General features: G+C 54.7%; 2 protein-coding genes across 17 annotated transcripts in view; both read right to left on the reverse strand.

Annotated features, from left to right (window-relative positions):
• Positions 1-8,102, reverse strand: part of MTA1 (metastasis associated 1) — a 94,129-nt gene extending 86,027 nt beyond the window's left edge. For 2 of the 4 annotated variants that reach the window (XM_037403699.1, XM_037403700.1), the window contains exon 1: positions 7,934-8,084. In XM_037403699.1, coding sequence (XP_037259596.1) covers positions 7,934-7,961 — 28 coding nt within the window. In that variant the 5' untranslated portion in view covers positions 7,962-8,084. Of the gene's footprint in view, positions 1-7,933 lie in introns of all 4 variants that reach the window. The other 2 variants (XR_005106672.1, XM_037403701.1) reach the window with 2 other exon arrangements.
• Positions 8,103-12,799: 4,697 nt separating this feature from the next.
• The window catches only part of PACS2 (phosphofurin acidic cluster sorting protein 2), an 83,449-nt gene continuing 74,051 nt past the window's right edge, over positions 12,800-22,197 (reverse strand). For all 13 annotated transcript variants that reach the window (XM_037403733.1, XM_037403726.1, XM_037403724.1 and 10 more), the window contains 3 exons: positions 21,313-21,539; positions 19,288-19,401; positions 12,800-18,279 (listed from right to left, as the gene is read on the reverse strand). In XM_037403733.1, coding sequence (XP_037259630.1) covers positions 18,161-18,279; positions 19,288-19,401; positions 21,313-21,539 — 460 coding nt within the window. In that variant the 3' untranslated portion in view covers positions 12,800-18,160. The remainder of the gene's footprint in view (positions 18,280-19,287; positions 19,402-21,312; positions 21,540-22,197) is intronic.

Here is a 22,197-nt window from a genome sequence, read left to right on the forward strand (position 1 = left end):
ACTGCAGTTTTTCTTTTGGGTTGGTTTGTTTGTTTAAAAGCAATGTTCCACTTCAGTTAGGAAAGGTGGATTAACTGCTTAGGCTGTGGTACAACAGTATATTAAGTCCAGAGGTAAGGGTTTCGGTGCCAGATCAGAAACATCATGGCTTCACAATGTAAAGCATGGATGAAGTATAAACTCCTGCCATAGTTTTGCAGATGTTTCTTCAAACATGAGTGCCAGTGAAGCTGATTCATCCCCCGCCCTCTCATACCATCCCCTCAGGTTGTGACAGCTTCTCCTTGGAGGCAGGCACGCACATGGTAAACCTGATCAGGAACTCCCCGGGGTCAAAACACTGTCTCCCAACGAACCCAATGTGCTGAGCTGCTGAGCTGCACAGCCACGCCAAGCTGTGCCAGTCCAGCTAAGGAAGCAATGTGAGACAGTAGCAAGTGTCTGCGAGCAGGCGTTGCTTAAATCGACAGGGTTACCAGGGAAAAACATCCTCAGAAGCTGTCTCACTTGGCTGGTTCAAATTTGCTCATATGTTGACAACTTAACTCTGTAAGGACAAGCTCTGTGCTGAATCAGGAATCATCCGCTCACACCACACTAACTTTATGCTTGGTCAAGTATAGTCTATCCTCCTACACCTTGCATAAAAGCATGAAGTCCCCAAATTAAACAGAGCACATCACGTGCAATTTAACAGACACATTACCATGGACCACATCTGACACAGATCATGATTGGTGATCTGGCAACACATGGAACCAGAGCTGTGAAATCCCAGGCACCACCAAGACTAAACAGCTTGCGAGTAACACACGTGTAAAAGACTGGAGAAGCCTAGATTTTTTTTCTTTTACTTGCAAACTCACTTCAAAGCTGCCAACTAACTTCTTTGCTCTACTTCATTGATCAATGTCAAGTAAAAAATTATCTCAGGAACACTTCTCCTTCCCAAAGATGATCCAGCCAAAGAGCTAGAAAAGGAGAACATGTGCATGGCTCCTTCTGGGCTGGGCTACACTGCCTGAAAGCCTCACTGGTGCTTCACAGGTCCTGCCAAATTTGGTTTTACAAGTAAAGAGGAGAGGAGGAATCATATCAGACCCAAAAAAAACCCAAACAACACTTTGAAGCAGGGCCTCTTTGTATATTACATCTACAGCAAAGGGCTCCAAGATCCTAAAGACCTAGAACTGTAGTATCTTACAAGAGTACCTTTCCCAACAGTTCCAGTTATCTAAACCTCATGGGGAAACAGGCAAAGCGTCTGAAGGGCTCGGTCACTTACCTGTTCAGGGATTTAATAAAATAATGATCTAGCAAAGCAGTAAACACAGTATAAAAACTCCTTACTTGGTGCAGAAGTAACACTGACTTAACAGATCACTTGTTGCCAGAAGACGTGCAGAACTAGGAGGAGGCAAGCTCAAACAGTTAATAGCCATACTCTCAAGCAACCCCAAACTGCTCACAAACAGTTTATAAATCAAAGTAAAACCAAGTAACAGCAACCACTTTATTCTCTTCTCCTACTAGGGAGAGATGAAGTAATCTTTATTTAAAGTTAGAATGTTTAAACATCAAAAGTTGCTTGAAAAACAACCACACGCAATTGAAAGGAAATTCTCTTACAATCACCCAAAATCTCAATAGTTAAACAAAAGGCAATGCTTAAAGAGTTTGAAAGTCCCTCTTCCACAATTTATCAAGTGTCTTCTATTTGCCATCACTGAAAGGCAAAACATGCAAACAAGAGGGACGGGCACAGAGGGCCGCCAAGGAGTAAGGCAGCATGCAGGCCCTGCCGCTTCGGCTGCCCACCAAACCACCCCAGCCCTGCTGCTGGCCGGCTGTGTCCCCCCACCCCAGCCCTGCTGTGTTGTATCCCCCCCCACAGTCCTGCCACAGGCCAACTGTGTATCCCCCGCCTCAGTCCTGCCACAAGTCATTTGTGTTCCCTTGGCCTCAGCCCTGCCACAGGCTGGCTGCGTGTCCCCTGTCCCAGCCCTGCCACAGACCAGCTGCGTGTTCCTTGTCTCAACTCTGCTGTGTCCCCCCACCCCAGCCCTGCCACAGACCAGCTGTGTGTCCCCTGTCCCAGCTCTGCTGTGTCCCCCTACCCCAGGCCGGCCTGGCACAGCCTCCCATGCACCAGCCCAGGAATTGCTTAAACTCACTGACCTAGCAGAAAATGTCACTGTCACTGCGCTGACTTTCTAAGGGGCCAGCAGCAGCCACCTGGCCAAAGAGGCAGCCAAGAAACAGGAGAGGAGGCAGGAGGCGAGCACCACCCTGCCAGGGGAAGGCAGAGTCCCCCCTTGGCAGGAGCAAGCTTAGCACTTTCCCTCCGTTTTGCCAGCTGCAATGAGCTTTACAGCTATTACAGACGCGCTGAGCACGTGCAGACACCATGGTTGGAGGTCTAGCCCCCAGACACACTTAAGCTGGCTGACAATGCTCCTCACCATGCGACGCTTCCCCGTTACCAGCCAGCTAATGAAGCTAGTGAAGCAGGCCGACACGGGGGAGAAAAGGAAAGGAAGACTGTAAACCACAAGAACATAAACGTGTATAACTATGATGAAAAGAAAGATGAAGAAACTCATTGCCTGGCTGTTGCTGAAAGGTGATAAGCTAGAACCTGTCCTACATTTATCAGGGAAAATGACTGCAGAAACCTACTAGTAAGTTGCAAGAATGAATGCTTATTTTTATTTTCTTTACTGGTTATTTAATACCACTCTCCACTAAATGCGCTCTCAGCTCAGGCTACCTTCAAATACTCCACTACAGTTCCAAGTTAGTTAAGAAAAAAAACAAAACAAAACAAAACCAAACCAACAAACACAACCAAAACAAAAACATCCCACAGTAACCCCTCCTGCAATCCAAAATACATCCACACAGATAACCATGCAAGAGGACAGGAGAGGGTTTACACATGCCCCTGCAGTTAAACGATCTGAATTACATCCTTCAGCTCTGGCCTCGACACCACACTTCTGTGAAGCTTCCTCAATAACTCTGTACCTCAGTCCTTTACCACAGAAAGCACAGAAAATTATTATTGACATCACCGTGATGCCAAGGGGACCCATGCACCCATCTGCTCACCGCTCTCATTCAAGTCACACGCTGCCACAAGAGCGTAGATGCCAAACAGGGGTATGTAACAGGATGGGGGGCAGGTCAAACCACGGTCCCCAGCTATGCATTAATAACAGCCTGTAATAAAAGGGAGATGATGTCATGCTGCCATTCTTAAAAACTTTGGGGATAGCTATGTTGAAATGTGAAGTATGACTGCAGTGCAGACAGGCACACCACTACCAGGTCTAATCAAGTGAGTGAGAAATAACTCCACCAAGTTGTAGAGCTTCAGTCTCCAGCACACTGGAAGAAAGCTGCTGGGAATCTTAGGTGCCCATGACAGGCACTGTGGAGTCATAATTCCACTTGCTTTAAACATATTAGATGCAGCTAGTATGTATGTGCCTGACTGACCTGTGAGTGTATCTCCTGATGCCATTTAAACATACCTTAAACATACCATAGTCTTAAAATCAGTGATAATTTTGTAGCCGAGTACGCTCCCAAACAAGGAGGTAACTTAAAAGTTGAGAACACATAAAAGGCTTTTCACCTAAAAGCGTAAACTGACATTTGTCTCAGCAAAAGTGTTGGGCTTCAGTAGTTCTTCCTCCATCCTTCCTCTCCTTTCTTTTCCCGTCCCCTTGTTCCCAGCCCTCCCACTGAGCCCATTCAGCTGTTCACACAGTCCCACAGTGAACCAGATCGGGTAGCTGATGCAGATTAAAAATAATCCAGGAAAAAACAAAGAGTGAGGAGGAGGGAAGGTGGAAAAATTTTAAGTTCCTCAAATCAGTGCAAGATGGAAATGCAAAAATCATTGTCTCACTGCACCAAGGGAATGCCAGAGGGGCACAAACCTGCAGCAGGGCTCGATCAATTGCCACCACTGAAGGAATACTTGTCATACTACAGTTCAACTCTTCCGGAGAAGGTGGAGACAGAATAGCTGTTGGAAAGTCTCTTGATACTGAGATGACCTGTTCTCTTCCAGGCAGCTGACACAGCACTCTCCTGAAAGCAGAGCCTGGCACCAGCTAGAACAATGAACATCTCTCTCCCACATGCATTTTTTCATCAGAGGCCCCAAATTCCAGCTCAGAGGTCCCAAGCTTCTGAGATCTGGTGTTTATCCAACATTCCCACACGGCCTGCAATCGCGCAGACTGCCAGTCCACTCCATGGAGCAGCAGGCCAGCCCACCATGACTCCTTCCAAGCCACAGCAGCCCACACTCTCCTCATGCTGCCATTTATTTCATGGCTGTGTGGCAGCTGCTAAGATCTTCACTTCTACTACCCTGGAGGCAGGCGATTCCAGGATTTCCTTCTGGACAACAAATAAGATGCCATACTTCATTTTGGAATTTGATACCCTGGCATCTTCCCTACACATTTAAGAAGCTTCACATTCTGTGAACCATGCTAGCTTGGGAGAGCCCCATTTGTATTGAACGGCACCCCCTTCCCCAGCAGAAACGTACCAGCAGAAACTTGGTAGGAACCAGGAGAACCAGTTGCTTTCTGTAAGCGGACCTGACACCAGCAGTCAATTTACCTACAGAGACTTACAGCCACTCAAACGGCAGCTCCTAATGTCCCATGTGTTGTCGTGTCCTGTGTCTCGTCCCCCCCCCTCGGCATGCTCGCTCTGCCACACAACACAGAGAAGACTTGCATGTCACTTTGGGCCTCCATAGCGCAGGCTCCTCTATCCAGGAACTACTGCATGTCAACATGAAAAGAGAGCAAGACACTTCATGTCTTCTGGAAGAGCTGTCAACTATGCATTTAATATCAGCCTATGTCAGAGATGTGCAATTCACCCTACTGGTTTCTGAAGACAAAAATCCAGTGTTTCGTGATTAGGCCAAAAGTGATGACGACCATCCTTTCTGAGTCAACGTATACTTCTAGGAGCGTTATCGATCTACAGTGAGCAAGCTGCTCTTGGCAGCTGTTAGGTCTGGAGTTCACACAACGCAATTTGGTAGCCACAAGAATAATAACAGATTATCTGCTGAATGTTTGCCTTCCAGTGGGAAGTGTATGAAATGACTATGCACAAATCCCATTCAGGATTTAATCCTGCCCTGGAGTTCACACACAACTTCAGTGCACAAAACCATTAGTGGGAGATACCAGCACCAGAGGTCAGAAACAATTCAATAACACAAACTCCTCCGGCTCAGGCCAAACAGAGTGCTCACACAGAAACAGCTGCATCCATCCGTATGTTGATCTTGGTAATATGTCAAATCAAGACTTCATCCATATGTACAATAACAGAGCACTGTAACCTTGGCTATCAGCCAGCCGCCTCACCCTCTGCCCAAAAAGGTTACGAAGCAAATCCCAAACAACATTTCCAAGTACAGAAGGGACAAGAAGGTGACGGAGAGACCAGCCAAAATGGATATAACACAGGCAAACCACACCAGACTAACCCGACTCTCCTTCTGGGAAGCAAATATGAGCTCCTTGGCTGAGGGGAGAGCAGGGGGTGCTGGACACCTTGACTTTGTGTCAAAGGCCACGCTAAGTCTCCCACTACAGCCTTCAAGCCAAAGTGCAGAGGAGCAGCCTGGATAACGGGACAGTAATGGTGGGAAGACAACTGTCTGGAACACCAGGCTCAAGGGACTGCCATCAGCAGCTGCAGCCTTCACCTGGCTGCCGGTTACTAATGGCATCCCTTGAGGATCAACACTGGGGCCAGCCCTGCTTAGAAGTTTTTTGATGACCTGGAGAGGGACTAGAGTACACTCTCCAAAGTTTGGGGACTTGGGGAAAGCACGCTTGCTGGAGGGCAGGGCTACTAATCAGAGAGACTTCAACAACCTGGAGAATGGCTTGACAAAAACATCAGGAAGTTCAACTCTAGCTAGAGTGAAGCCCCGTGCCTGAGGTGGGGGATAAGGCTGTTGGCATAGTGTCTCCATCAGAAGGCACCTGGTAAGCTAGCACATTGCCCAGGAGCCAGCAGCACACCCTGGCAACAAGGGCAGCCAGCCCTGCCGCCTTAGCCGGAGCGCAGCCGGCAGGGCAAGGGGACACATCCTGCCCTTCTGCTCAGCACTCCTAAGACCATTTGGAGAGCTGGGTCCAGCTTCGGCTCCCCAGCACAAGTGACATACGGGAAGGAGTCCAGCAGAGGCCACAAAGGTGGGTCAGCTGGAGGCATGGGGTGTGGAAAGAAAGGCAGAGAGCAGCGGCAGGTTAGGTCAGCCTGGGAATGAGAGGGGCTCTGGGGAGATGTTCCTGCTGTCTGCAACTCCTGAGCGGGAGGTGGCATGCAGACAGGGCCAGACTCTTCTCAGAGATGCGCAAGGATAGGCCGAGGGACAAGGGACACCAGCTGAAACAGGAGAAAATCCAACCAGGCACATGGAAAGAATTATTTGCCATGTGCACGGTGGTCAACACCGGACAGGGCCCGAAGCCGGGGTGGCATCGCCATCCTTAAGATATACTAGGAAGCGGGCTGGACACGGCCCTGAGCACCCTGCCCTACCGGGACAGCTTCTAGCAGGAGGCTGGCCTAGAGATCTCCAGAGGTCCCTTCCCACCGCCCACGGGGCGCACAGTACAGGTTTTGCCATAAAAAATACTGGAGAGGACGTTCCACACCAGACCTGTGTCTCAAACGTTACATGCCGAACAGTAATTTCCAGGAAACAATTCCCTTCACAAGTCGCACCAGGAACCGAGCTGTAAATTTCCACAACTCATCTCACCCTTCATCCTTCAGCATCTCTAAGCGGACAGGACGCTGCCTGCGCACCCAGCCCGTAGCGGCCCCAGAGACAAAGCCGGGACAGGCAGAGGCACCTCTCCCCTCCGTGAAACCCGGCGCGGCCAGGGAAAGGCACCAACGCGACAAAAGAAGTGACATTTTTCACAGCACAAAGTAAGGCCAGGCCAGAAAAGCGGAAAGAGCAGAAAGTAGTTGCCGATGGAGACCAGCCAGGCGGGATGGCTTCGCCACCTTCGCCGTGGTTTTTTCCCTTGTTTACTTTACTCCGGTTTTGAAGAACTCCACAAGGAACAGGGCGTTTTGAAACGCCGGGATCCCCACAAAAGCGTCTTCCCGCACATCCTACAGTCCTGGGGAGAAGGAAGCTCCACGGGGCGGCTTTTATAGAGGAAAATGGCCGAGCGCAAATCCGTGCCAGACCACCCTCGGTTTACATCCCCCGAACGCAGTCCGGAGCGCCGCTGCCTCCTTCCCCTTCACGTGAGCCAAAACAAAGGACACGGGGGCAGGAGCGCAGCCCCGGGGCGCAGGCGGGCGGCGGCGGGCGGGGAGGCCGAGCCCGGCCGGGCGCCTCACGCCAGCCCGGCTCCGGCGCCGCTCTCTGCCCATCTTTGTGCTCCCGCTCCCCGCGGCTCCTCGGCCCCCGCCCCGGCAGCCTCGTGTGACCCCCGCCGCGGCAGCCGCTCCGCCCCAGGCCCCAGCCCGCCCGCCCCGCCGCCGCCGCTCCCCCGCGGCCTCCTCGGCCCCCTCAGCCGGCCCCGCGGGCCGCCAAGCCCCGCGCCCCCGGCCCGCACGGCAACGCAAGGCCGCTCCCGGCCCCGCATCGCGCCCCCCCCCCCCCCCCCCACCGCCCCTCAGCTCCGGAGCTCCCCCGGACCCGCCGAGCCCCGCGCCGGGCCGCCCCGCAGGCCCCTGCCCCGCTCCCGCCGCCCCCCCCCCCCCCCCCCGCCGGCCGGGCCAGGCCTGCCCCGCCACCGCGGCCCGCCGGGCCCCCGGGGCGCCGCTCGCTCGCCCGCGGGAGGCGGTGAGGGGCGGGAGGCGCGGCGGGGCCGGGCCGAGCCGGGCCGCGGGGCCCCCCGCGGGCGCTTACCTCCGACCCGGTACATGTTGGCGGCCATGCCCGGGACGGGGCCGGGTGCGGGGCGCGGGCCGCTCCCGCCGCCGCCTCCAGGTGCCGGATCCGCTGGAAAATGGAGGCTGGAGCGGCCGGGCGGGGGAGGGGAGCGGGGGAATTAAAGGGGCCGCGCCGGCTGTCGCCCGGGCGGGGGGAGCGGGGGGCGGGGCGGGCCCGCGCGGGGAGCGGCCGGCGGCGGGAGGGGAAGGAGCCGGCCCCGCCCGCGGGCTGTGAGGCAGCGGCGCCGGCCGGGGGGCGCGCACGCACCGGTACACACACCCCCACACCCCGGCACACCGGCTGTGCTCACACACGCTCACAGGCTCACGCACTCCCTGCCTGTGCTCACTCGCAGACACACACGCTTGTGTGTGTACACAGTCACACAGAAACACCCCGACGTGGATACACCGCCTGTCCTCTCACGCACACCCCGCCTGTGCTCACACACACGCTGACACATAGCCTGCCTCTCCTCACACACAGACATACACCTACACCGCCTGTCACACACACGGAGACACACACCGCCTGTCCTCACGCACACACCCCGCCTGCCCTCGCACAGGCACACACACACCCCCTGACACTGATATACCGCCTGTCCTTACACACGGAGACACACACCAGTGCTCTGCCTGTCCTCACACACACCCTGCCTGTCCTCACACACACACCTCCCAACACAGCACCTGTCCTCACACACCCCAGCACAGATACACCACCTGTCCTCATACACACCCTGACACGTGGCCTGTCCTCACACACACTGGCACACCAACACAGAGCCTGTCGTCACACACACTGGCACACCACCTGTCCTCACACACAGACACCAACATACACCTACACCACCTGTCCTCACACACACAGAGACATACAGCTACAGCACCTGTCCTCACACACACAGAGACATACAGCTACAGCACCTGTCCTCACACACACAGAGACATACAGCTACAGCACCTGTCCTCACACACACAGAGACATACAGCTACAGCACCTGTCGTCACACACATAGACATAGACTGCCTGTTCTCACATACAGCGCCTGTCCACACACACACACACACAGAGCCTCTTGTCACACACACACTTTGCTGTCACCCCATCACGCACACCCTGCCTGTCCCCACACATCCCTCCTCACACAGCTCGCCCATGGCCAGCCAGGCTCAGCCCCCCTCACACACCCTGCCTGCGCTGGTGTGGACAGGCCACACACAGACATGGCCTGTCCTCATGTACAGCCTGACACACACACTCAACCACCACTGGCACTCACACACATCTGCCTGGGCAACACAGCTCTCCTCACATGTACACTCGCTGGGTATTCTCACAGCCTTCCACAGGCACACCCCTATACCCGCACACAGCCCTCCTCACACACACCTGCCTCTTCTCACAGCCCTTCTCACACCCCCCACCTGTACTCCCCCACAGCCTCCGCATACAGACACCACCTGTACTCGCAAACAGCCCTCACGCTGCCTGTCTTTACACACGCACACCCAGCCACCACAGCCTGTCCCCACGCTGGGCAGCAACAGCAGCCCACTCCACAGACACAGCCCTCCTTGTGCACACCCGCAGCCTGTTCACACCGTGCGAAACACCCCCTCATACTTATACCTACACCCATATGCTGCCTGCTCCCTGTGTATGTCCCTCCAGCCCTACCCACGTGCCCTACACACTCCTCCTGCTCACACACAACCCCCTTCTACACCATCTCCCTCAGATCTCCAGGACATCCCTGGCCTGTCCCCTCCGTGCTTGTGTCACCCACTGCCATTGCTGAGGCTGTCACCCCTCCTCAGGTGTCAGCCTGAGAGGGGAAGCGTGGCTAAGGGTTTTCACTTTCCCTTGCCCACGGACCTGGGGGTGTCACCAGTCCCAAGCATAGCAGGGGCTGCACCGAGCAGGTACATCCCTTCTCCACCTGTGCACAGCTCTTCTCTGGGTGTCTCCTCAGCAGCCCTGCAGCAGTTATGCGGTTGTTGAACAGGCACCAGCTCCAGATCACTCTGCAAAACTTGCACACTCCTGCTGCCATTTCCTCTCCCACAGGAACTGACCGGCTGATGCCAACAAACGCCCCAAGAAACCATCATCCTTTGGTACGTAACACCTTTATGGAAGGTCTCCCAGCAAAGGCTGGCAAAGTGCAGCACAGCAGGTGACGGGCCACCTCCCCCCGCCCCAAGAACACCCCTCCACGTGTCTGGCTGAGGATGGATGGCAAATGCCAACAAAACAGCTACACCTCCAACAGCCAGCACAGGCAGACTCGGGTGCCAATGGCCTCTCATCACAGCAGGATGGCTACACCCGCTCCTCCGCTCCAGTGCAGAGCTGCAAGGTCATCTGGTGTTGCCTGAGCCAGGCGTCAGCCCAGGAGACCCTCTCACAGTCAGACAGGTCACGATGGCCAAAAAATAGCTGTCACAAAACACTGTGCTGGAGTAAAATGGTACACAGCACACACGGTCACAGCCTCCGCCAGGGCCTCCGCCAGGGCCGGGCACGGCCCCTGCCTTCGCTCTCAACCCCTGGCTCTCAGAAAGTCCTGAAACAGCTACACGAGTGCCCGAGACACCCGCATCTGCCGAAATACATCTACTCAAAAGAGAACGGGGCTTTTGTTAACATTCACTTTGTGTGTCAGGAAAAAACCCAACCACCCAAATCTGTGACAGTGCTCGGATCCCAGTGGGGCACGGGGCTCTGCTTTCAGGCTTCCAACACGCACAAGGAGTGCAGCTGGGCGAGGAAAGCGCTTCTGGAGGTGAAAAATCGGCCAAAAGAGTTCAATGTGCCGGGGGGAGGGTGGGGGGGTGGGGCATCACCATGGTATTTCCTCCTTTGTGAAGCGGGGGAGAGCATGCTGGCACAGGGCACAGCCGTCGGGGACACCGCAGGACACAAGGGCTGGCTCTCCCCGGGCTGCTCCTGCAACCGTTCCACAGAGCGGAAAATAATCCAGTAAGATAATTCAGCAGAAAAATTACCCAGAATAAGCATTTACAAATCACATCATGGGGCGCTCAGTAGTTGCACCCGAAGCAGCGGATAGTCACAGGGCATCAACTGCTCTCTGCAGATGCTAAACTGCGTTTCAAACGACAGCAACAAAAACACATCGGAATTTCCCTGCGGATCCTCTTCCAGGTTAAGCAATAGCCGTGGTTACCGCTGGGGTGATGCACAACGGGAAGAAGCCAGCTGTGGCCTGGGGTGGAGCGGGCCCTCGCAATGCCCATCTCCCACCACGGCAAACCCAGTCCTTCCCCCCCCAGGGCTCTAGGTGCATCCTGAAAGGGCATCACTTGCACCCCACACCTCCCATGCGGCAGCCAGGGTGCAGCTCCACCAAGAAACGCCAAGACCTGCAAAAGAAAGACACCGGTGCTTGGAGAGCCCGGTCTGAAGTTGCTGGCAGAAACGGGTGGGCGAGGGAGGCTGGCTGGTCTACTGCATGCGACCCGATGCACCCCAGCCCTGAACCCCACTGCACTCTTCCCCAATATCCTTCTGGAAGACAGGGGAGTGCACCCATGACCCCCCCAGGACTTTCAGCTTGGCATGGAGAGCTCACGTATACTCACCAGAGATGTGGGGCTGGTCCTCTGCTCCCCCCACTGCCAGCACCCCAGCCTTCCCACCATCCTGGTCCCCTCGGCTTGCCCCCTCCTTCCCGCACCGAGACGAGCTGGTCCATGGGCTCTGAAGGGCGAAGCTGGGACTGCGTCCCTTCCACGCTGCCAGGCCCTTGGTAGCTGTGCAGAACACATGCAGCCAAAACGCAGCCTGCCCCCACTTGTCACCCCGAGCTGCCCCACAGTGCCCCCCACCTCGCCAGGCCCCCTCTGTGGCTTCTGGTGCTGTATTGGCACTCCAGTCCCATCCCCAGTTCACTCCCTCCCCAGCTACCTACCTTCTTCCTCCTGCCTGGAATTATCCAGCCTGCACTCAGATCCACTGGGGTGGGATTTGCATCCCCTCCTCCAGCGAAGGGCTCAGGCCACCACCATGCCTGCAAGCCTGGCCAGAGCACAGGACGGGGCTGGGGCACCCACAAGACCTGAGACCTGCGTGCTCCAAGAGCTGCCTGGCCCACTGCCAGGGGCTCCCTTCGCCCCAGCAGCCACGCGTCCTGTGGGCCAGGGGAGCGCAGGGGTGCAGGCTGCTCCAGCTCAGCATTCCCACTGCTGCCTCCAACCTACTGTATCCCGGAGACCACAGCCACAGGCCCATTTCCCAACATTTTTTCAGCTTTCTGCCTCAAAACAGCTGCTTTACCTCTTTCCTCCTCTCCACCTCGCTGCGCCCCAGCACCGAGCCCAGGCACCTGCCATCCCAGTCCCTCTCCCACTGCTCTCCAAGGAGCACATACAGCTCCAGGCTACCGCAGCCCCAGCCTTCCCCCACTAAGACCCCCACCTCAGCACCCTACCACCACTATGTCCATCCAATGCAGCCCCCAGACCACAAATGGGCACCAGCCTGGTCCCTCCTTGCTGTGAGGGGCTGAGGACTGGCTGCTAGAGAGCTGTTCAGATCCATGAGAGCCGCAGGAGGTGAGCGGGTCCCTCTGAGAGAGGAGGAATCAAGGGGCAGGGGAGAGGGCAGCAGGGCTGCAAAAACTGCAGGAAGGCTTGATGCCGGGGAGGACGTGCAGATGCACCAGCTCTACCCTGGAAGTGCGGCTGGGCAGCTGGATAAGTAACGCAAGCGATCTCTCCGCGCCAGAAAGCCGCACTGCTGTCTCCTGCTGGAGACAACTGCCCCAGTCATGCCAGAGCAGCCCCCGCTGAGAGACGACGCAAGGGACGGGTGTGTGCTTTCATGTCCAGTTTTATTAGTGTTGCATTAGTACCATAAAATAGTTGACGAGGTCGAGCACGTTGCAGTTTGTTCCAAAAAAAGGCTATTTACATTTAATCTGTCTTCATAAAAAAAAAAACAAACAACCCAACAACCTAGAACCCAAACAATACAACAATGAAACAGATGGACAACTCGGGAATCTACGAAGTGGTAATGTCCCCTCATACGCCGCGGCCCAGACATGGCTGGCGGCACGCAGTCCCTGTACCCACGCCGGCACGGCGCTTCCCCGTGGCCACAGCACATACGCAACCAGGCGGGCGGCACGCTGGCAACCCTCTCGCCAAGGCGCAAAGCAGCAGCTCACTGGATGTGGCCCCATACCTGTGTGCTCTTCCTTAAGAAAACCAATAACCTGCTGCTTTCCAAGTTGGCATGTCCCCTTCTCCCCCAGTCTGTCCCAAAGCAGCCAAGTGAGCCTGCAGGAGCCAGCCCTGCCAGGAGCATCTCCCTGGAGAACCCTGTTGAAGAGGCTCCAGGAAACCTTCTGGAGATGCTGCTGCTCATTTCTGGCCTTCTCCCTGACAGTGAAGCCCAGAAGGAGTGTCATACTAAAATGCCACCACACAGCTATCCACCAAGATTGAGACGCCCTGAATGAAGGGGACAGAGGCATTGCATCCAACCTAGCTTCAAGAAAGCTCCAGGGCCCCCAGCCCTTTACTGCTGGACAGTGGGACTGCCCTAATCCCAGCCTTCTCCGGCCGTTTGGCATGCTGAGGGATCGGGAAGCCCACTGTCTCTGCTGCCTCTCGCCAGGATTCTCTTCTCCAGCTTGGAGGTGCCAGCGTGATGCCCTCTACCCTGGCTCTCCAGCACTCCCTCCAGCACACGCTGCTGGTGAGAAATACGACAGCCTTCACTGCAATCACAGGTTAAGTGCAGGGCAGCGTGGTTCTCGGCTCAGTTTGATGACGGAAAGCAAACAGGCACATCTCCAGCCCCAGAAACCTCCCAGCCACCTACCCCTGCCCTCTCGGCAGGATAAAGCCATGAGTGCGTGCTAATTACAGCAGCAAAACACAGCCGAAGAGACAGCGGCTCTCCCCAAACTCATGTGTAATTAAGGAGCGCTCTGCAGTTACCGCTGAGATGTAAACTGTAACAATTAAACTGGATGGGAACTGCAGCGCTGAGCTCAAGCAGCCGCCCAAGATGCCCACACTGCCACCAGCGCCGCGGGAGAGCCAGCCCTGACCTTAACGCTGGCAGGGCTCAGGTCCGGCCTTTGTCTCCAGGAAACTCAACCCAGAGGAGCAGGAAGCGCTCAAGGTGTGACACAGTCCCACAAAAACCTGCTGTCTTTCGGCTGCTCCAGCGCTGCTAAACTAGGTCAGCCCAGCGCAGCAGCGAGCCCGTTCCCAGCACCTCACCCGAGCGAGGCAGGGCCCTTCGCCCAAGAGCAGCTGGGAAAGAAACTGGCTGCTTTGAGAAGCCACAGCCAGGGGAGCAGGAGGTAGGAGCTCTGTGGGGAGCAGGGGCGAGCTCTGGGACACAAAGGGACAGGGAGACCAGGGGACACTGCCTTCAAAGCACCTCTCAGCCAGAGATCAGCTCAGATGCTGCCCCTCCAGCCCCTGCTCTCCGAAGCAAGCCCCATCTAACACAGGCAGATGAGGTAACGCCACTGCATTTCTGCATCTGAGTTGCACTTTCCTGGCCAAAACTCTCGAGAGCTGAACACGGAGAGATTCCGTCTCTGCCCTGAGCCATCCTTCGGCACGCATCGACCTGCATGCAACCGCCCAACCCCACCAGGCTGGCACAGCTCTGCAGGCGCGGGCCCGTTGCTGCCCCAGCAGCTCTCCCTGGCCCACAGCAGGGATGCCTCTGGCTGGAGGGGCTGCTAATGGCAGGATCCCCCAGGAAGCTGCTGGGGAAACTGGGAGGGCAAGACACCCACAATCAGTCACTCATTCACATCCCCAGGCACAGAGCCCCTTCCCAAAATGGCCTGAGTCACGTGCGTGCTTTGACGCTCATTTTTCTTAAGAGACAGAAACCTGTTTCTCCTCCAATCAGGGACAGAAACAGCTGCACAAAGCAGCTCCACACAATACCAGGAGGAACAACAGAGGCACAACGCCCCGACCGGCGCAGCACCCCCAATCTCGGGTGCCAGCCCTTGCCTCCGAGGCTGGGAATCGCCACAGCCAGCTCCGGGTGCTTAGCTGCCCGCCGGCAGGCCCAGCCTGCCACTGCTGGGCTCCAGGAGGACAAGGCTGAGAAGCTGGGATGCTTCCTGGCATGGAAGAGGTGTTTCAGAGCAACGGCAGCTTTCCACAAGGGAGAAACCCTGCGGAGATACAAGCCCTCAGGTCTGAGGTGTACAGAGAGTTTCCCAGTGAATTCACTTGCGTAAAGTTAGAACAAAACACAAACCAACATGAAATGCAACGAGCAGAAGTGTTTCTCTCACACGTACATACACACACACATACAGAGTAGAGCAGGGCAACACACATTTGATAGGCAGGACCCTGGAAATCCTGTCCTAGCTACCGTTTGTTTCTTTACAGTAGGTTGAAATACAAAGAGGAGCACAGTGATGGTTCCCCCCTCACCCCCCCAGTAAACAAAGTTATTGCAGTCAGTCAGTCCTCCCCACCTCTGCAGCAGTAACACACCCCGACACCCAGAGCTGCTCAGGCTGCACGCGGCTCCTGACGCTGGAACTCAGCCCCATCGCTCTTGTCACACCAGCGTGAGACTCAAGGAAGAAATCACACGCTGACTATTTTCCTTTAAAAAAAGTTTTGGGTTTTTTTTGATGCAACAGCCTCAATAAAGAAAAAGAAGTGATGTGCTTATATACCATCTCCCACACTACTGCTGCTAGGCAACGCTATACACTCCCAGAGCATCAGCTCAGGTCAACCGAAAACGCATGAACTGAGGGACACAACAACATTCCAACTACAGCTGAGCCGCTGCCACAGCCAAGAGCTAGCAGACGGCAGGCAGACCTGCCTGCGGGACGAAACAGAGTATTGCAACTAGACAAGATGTCCTGCCCAGCAGCATGCCACCAGGCGCAGGACCACATTCTCCTCCCCTGCGTGGTTTGAAGGGAATACCCAGTTCATGGCCAAGTCGGTTGCACTTGTGCTGGGAAAGGGCTTCATGAAATCGGAGTCAGTGAAGCAGCCCGTGCTGTGAACCTCGACAGGCACTAGATCCAGCAGGGATCACACATTTGCTTAATAACCCCTCGCTCCCCATCAGCAGGAGAAGACTGAACAGAGACACCACCACTGCCCTGCCCAAAAGTGCCCAGGTGGTCCCTGCACTGAGCAGGACCTGCCAAGCAAGGCCAAAGAGGGTTCCCCAAGCCTTTAAAAACCCAAGGGTAAGGGGTTAAACAAAAAAGAATAAAGAAGAAAGGTTCAAAAGCATCATTGCCATCAGAAAGTGCCTTCTGGAAATGCTCACAGAGCCTGGCCTGCCCACTGGGGTGGGACCCAAAAGGACCCCATCAAAAACTTCAGTCCTTTACCCTGAAACACCAGAGATGTCTGTTCTTCCACATGGCAAACACACAGCTCCCGCTTCCCCCCAGGCATGCCTCGGAAAGCTGGGAGAGCAAAAGACCGTATCTGGAGCACCCAGAGCCACCCAGACATGCAGCTTGTCACGCTGTCTCCTTGTAAAAGCATCTCCTTGTCCTGGCACCCCAAGCATCCCTGGCAGCAGCGAGGTGCACAAAGTGAGCACAAGTACAGCTGGAGCCAAAACACAGCGCCAGACACCTGAAAATCTCACTCTTCCATCTCACAGGGCACCTTGCTGCCCAAGGTGGACGGAGAACCTCACTGGCTTCATCCCCTCTCACATCCCAACTACAGCTTCCACCGCACCTTGGGACTGAAACCCCCAGCAAAGCCTCAACCCACAGGCAATGCCGCACCAGAGCAAAAGCATATCCTGCTGGGGAAGGGATGCAATCCACAGAGAAATGCCCATGGGGAGGAACATTGGGAAAGCAGAAGGTAAGGACAACATCCTTCTACAGAGCAGCCCACAGGAGGCTGCCGGGGCAGACTGTTAGTCTCACAGTCCCTGTGAGGAGAGGCCCCAGGTGGTTCAAGGGGACGGCGAAATCGCGCTCCCACAGCGGCCCCGAGGCCGGGCAGCCTGTGCCCAGCCCGGGGGGACGTGCGTGGGGGACAGCAGCAGGCTCTGGGGAGCACAGGGCAGTCAGGGCAGGACAAAGGCAGCAGATAAAGCAGCCCACGCTACCTCACGTGTGCGGTTTGACAGATGGACGGGAAGGCAGCTGGACATGCAGAGCGCCTGGCTGGCTCCCAGTCCAGCCACTACAGTGATGTATTACTTCACAGACAACGGCTCATCTTCCTGGGTTTGTTTGGGTTTTTTTTGGCAACTTTTTTTTTTCTCTACATATTTTTTTTTTTTTTTTTAGAAAGCATTAAAAAAAATCTGCAGCTGTTAAGAAAAATCCTTTCCCTTTAGAGGCTGGACGAGGTTTTATTGACAGGTAAATAATCGGTGTGAGTATGTAAATAGCAGCGACCCCACTGACGCGGTGTCCCTCAGCAGCGCAGCCAGCTGCGGGGACATTGTGACTGGCTCGGTTTGGTCATTGTCACAGACCTGGAACATTGGCCTTTCCTTACACCTACTGTTTTCCTAATTCCTGTTCCTGCCCAACCCTCCTGAGGCAACGCTTCAGCACAAACACCTGCCCGTCCCTGTGGCAGACTCCATACTCTGAAGGGGATCTCCTCTGAGACCTCCCTAGCCATGAGAGCGGTTTGTTTTCCAAACCAGACAGTTGAACTCGCCCCAGACTCGCTGATCTCTCGTCCTTTGGCAGCAGGAAGAAAGACTGGCCATCTTTTTTTCCTAGAAACACAGAGGGAGGGGGCCAAACGCACTGTAAAGCACATTATCTTCTGCAAAATCCGTTCAAGCTGATCCACGGCTCCCCCAGCCCACTCACACCAATGAGGTCTCAGGTTAATAAGCAGTGCAGTTATTCAGCTATCTGCTCGTAAGTGGTAGGTGTTCTTGGGCAGGGTGCCCGCTCCTGCCAACTCCCCCACAACTTCATGTTGTCAGCACATCTATAGTTAAGACTGGGGTTTTTTGCCTTTGTTTAAAGGGGTTTCCTTCCCTTGTAGTAAACTTAAGAGTTAATAGAAAAAAGTAATTCAAAAGTAATCCAAGCACATCTGTAATTAATTCTGCAGGAGAGGGCAGAGCGACGCGAGTCAGAGTTGGCACGCAATTCCTGGCTCCTGGTGTGCAGTCCCTGGGACGGACAGAAGGTCCCTCCGCCGAGCACGGCTAGAAGTTAGATTTGGAGTGTCCAAATATGCAGATGGGAAAGTGCTTGACATGAGAGGACCACTGTGCTGCCAGCTGAAAGAACTTGACGTCATTCCACTCCACACCATCGATCAAGACTGCAGGGGAGGGTAAAAAGAGAGGAGAGTTAGCAAATTCCAAGTGGAAGTGGCCAACCTGAAAGAGCTTTGCTGGAAACCTCCCCCTAGTCGGCTGAGGGAGGCCTGGCCACATTCTGTGCTCAGGGCACACGCCGCTCTGCCTGGCCACCCCTCCGCTGCAAATGGTTGCACACACAGGGGAGAAAGGCTCAAGAGTAGACCAGGTTTAGGAGAACAGCTCAGACTGTTGTTCCAGCATCGTTCACTGACACTGGAGCTCGCCAGACTGCTGATTTCAGCATCACCTGATCTGATCTCCCAAATTTCCTAAACACACTCCATTTTATTTTTTGGGCAAACACACTCTTGCAGAGATGGCCATCAGTTCTCTCCGCGCTGGCACCCTTAACCAGGAAACCTGCATCTGCTAACAAGGCGTCACGTGTTCTGTGGCCACTCTTCACACACACCAGTCTCACAGGGACTGGGCCAGGATTAGTCAGGTGACCTAAGCAGATCCCTCTGCTGTTAGCAGCAGTGAAGATTATCACCTGAAGGGGCCACAGGGATATTTTTGACACCGGATGCACAGCTCCACTGACAGCCCCTTTAGGTCTGTCTGCCAGATGCAGGTATGGCCCCTGCTGCGGCTGTGCCTTTGTGCCAGAGCCCTGCCTAGAGCAGCAGCCACACTCCCACCGCCCTCCACCACTGCCTGTACCAGACGTGCAGGAGAAACAGAGAATGACAGGGAGGGGAACGGAGCCCGGCCCAGCCCTTGCCCTCATCCAGGGCACTGATTCAGAGGGGTTCCTAGGCAAGGGAGGATTTCCCCACATCCCAGACCTACTGTGTACTGAGTACACAGGGTGTATCCCTGGTGCTGGATACACCCAAGCCCGCTCCCCTGGCACACCCCCATTACGCTGGCTCCAGGGCATAGGGCAGGACACCGGGTCAGCCCTTTCTTTGCCTGACAGCTGAGCCTCACCCCAGAGCCCGACAGGATGCAAACGCTGCACTTACCGCGCAGCATGTTCTGCTGATGTTTCGCTGTGCAAATCAACCTGCTGATTCCTTCGATACACTGGCTCTTCGACTCAACCTCCTTGTCTTTCGTTTTCTTGGGCAAAAACATCACTGGAAGAAAATCAAACCGGCATACAATGACTCTCCGCCATCCACAGCAACTGCACCAAGACTCCTTTGGGTTTTTGCACTGAAGCGTCCATGTCTGAAAATTCTAACTCTAATTTTAATTCCTACAATCAGCCCTGTTTGGCAGGAGTTTGACTGCACCGGTAGTACTCAGCACCATCACCTATGCACGTGGACATCTTAGCCCTAAGTGTCTCTACGTGAAACATTCCCAGGTCATTCCCAGGCCCCAGAGGGCACCTGCAGGGTAACTCCTGTTGCTGTGTTGGGACACCAGGGGAAAACAGGGGCATCTGCAGCAGCCCTCAGCCTTTACCCTGCGCTGGGCTGAGGGGATCTGCCGGATGGCCGCATCACCTAGGGGGAGTCCCACAGGCTGCAGAGGGCTGCCGGGCAGCGCTGAGCTCCAGCCTCCCAGCATCTGCAGGCAGGTTTGCTGCACCAACAGCGGTCTGACAGCAGCCCAGCTGCACAGACGCCTGGGGAACAGGAGGGACTATAAACTATGTGCAGTTGGTGGAGAGAGAAGGCTTTAGGAGAGCCAAAAAAATGGGTCCAGTTCCCTGAGAACTGTCCAAATGAACAAACAAAGGTGTACTAACTGACTGCACAAAAGCTGGTGGTGTTGAACAGCACTGCTCCACGCTGGGCCAGCCCCAGTGAACAACATTTTGCGCATCCCAGAATTGCTTCTCCCACAAGCATGCCACTCAGAAAGGGTGCGGTCAGGGGTGGGAGCCCTGGTACCAGCAGTGCCACAGCTATGTTGGCCTGGGAGTGACGTGGCTATAGGGTCATCCCACCCTTTTCCTGCAGTCACTGGTCCAGAAGGTTCCTTTAGCCTTCTCTCAGAGCCCCCAAAACCCCTGCTTCCACCAGGAATGACCCCCAGGCCGGAAGATGCCAGGAAGGACAGCTAGTGGCGGCCAACCGTAAGTGCAGAACTGCCTCGCGGCTTCCTTGAAAATAGTCACTGAGGGCTGTTCTCGATTTCTATGTTTCACGTCACCAAGGCTGGGAGCAAATACAGAATTATTGACATTTAAAACACTCTTCCTGTTCGTTCTGAGAAAAACTCAAAGCCATGATTTTAAGAACAGGAGATTAAAAAAAGAAAAAAAATTAATGCCAAGCTTTGTGCTGAGAGCATTTCTCTTCTACCTCCTTTCATCCCACAAAGCACTCTGTACAAGAACAAGGAAGCTCCAGTAGAAAAGCTTACGTTGCTGCAACCCCACTCTGAGCGACACCACCACCTCTTGTATGTACAAGCACACCTAGCAATGGCTTGGCAGCTCTGGCTGGTCCGGCTGCAATAGTGATATTTTAACATAAGGACACCACATCAAATCCCCCAAAACATCTCTGCCAGGGGCTGCTGCCTTATGCTGCAACATGATGGGATGCACACATGTCCTGCCTCTGTCTGCATCTCTCATGTGGCAGAGAGCAGAGCACAGAGCTATACAGGCTGAAGGGTCTGCCCTGAACTCTGGTAGTCATGGCAAAAGGTGCTTCTTACCTAATCCAGCACCAGCAGGTTCACAAGGAACACAAGAATGCTGCCCAGAGCAGGGTACCTCCTGGCTTTCTGCACAGCCACCCACAAATGTCCTTGCTCTGTCCACACCTTTGTTCTTTTGAGCTATACAGTCTCAGCTGCTCAGCCGTAAGGGTGAATACATCATCTTTTTACAGCACAAAGAAGAACTACCCTTTCAAACTATCACCTTTGCAGTCTTTTTTCATCTACAGACAGAGTAGAATTTGGGGGATAAAAATATGACTAAGGTGCTGTAATGCAGGACAGATAAGTCAGACAGCTTTGGAGTGGCAGAACAAGAACAGCATTGCATTCTTGGCCTTTGGCAACAGTAAACGTGTCCACCTTACCTTTCTTGTTCTTCTCTTTTGTCACGACAGTCATGGACATTGTTGGAGTGGTGGCAATCTCACCGCTGGCAGGTAACCTGCTGACCTGGAGGGACCGGAAAGTGCATTTCAGTGTGTTTTTGGTAGTGGAGGGGTCCTTCTTCTCCGGGTCTCTCTTTCTGTCCATGGGTGGAGCTGCAATCCAGTAATCCACCTGCAGGCCCATCAACTCAGCACCGAGGCTCTGGCTGGAAAACAAGAGAAGAAGGTAATCTCTGCACAGCACTCAGCAGAGTTCTGCCATCTGTGTTATTTCAGAGTGGCTGCCATTCCTGACCAGATAGTCAGAGGACAAGCGACCCGTCTCTTTGGGAAATCAGGCAGCAATGTTTCACAGTGAGACCCGATAATCACAAAAGCACAAGAAGTCACCACTGAGCGATGCAGCCTGGGTCACGTTACATGGTGGCATCGGCTTGGCAGCAAAGAACTGCAATAAGCTGAGAGACAAGATGACGTGCTGCTCAGCCACAGGGACGAGCAGTGGGAAAGGGAGCGGAAAAGCAGTTTCCTAAATGCGATGCTCAGTTCAGTGGCCCAGGCAGCAAAGGCAACCCCTGAGGCGGCCCAGACCATTCCCAGCCTTCGAATGGAAAAGAGAGGCTATAAACACCTTGCTACTGCCTCCCAACCACTGACAGTAAATGACTCTGGTTAGGCACACCACTGCCAAAATCAACTCTGAGTCAGGGTGAACAAAGAGCTGGTGGGTCCCTGAACTTTACGCACTCAGTTCCCAGTTTCCCTGACCTTCTTCCATCTCCTATGTTCACGAGCTCTTCCTGCCACCAGCTGCTCCGCCAGGTTATGCAGAATCTCTGCTCTCCCCAGGTCCCTGTAACGGAG

Source organism: Falco rusticolus, chromosome 11 (genome assembly GCF_015220075.1).
Source record: "Falco rusticolus isolate bFalRus1 chromosome 11, bFalRus1.pri, whole genome shotgun sequence".
NCBI lineage: Eukaryota > Metazoa > Chordata > Aves > Falconiformes > Falconidae > Falco > Falco rusticolus.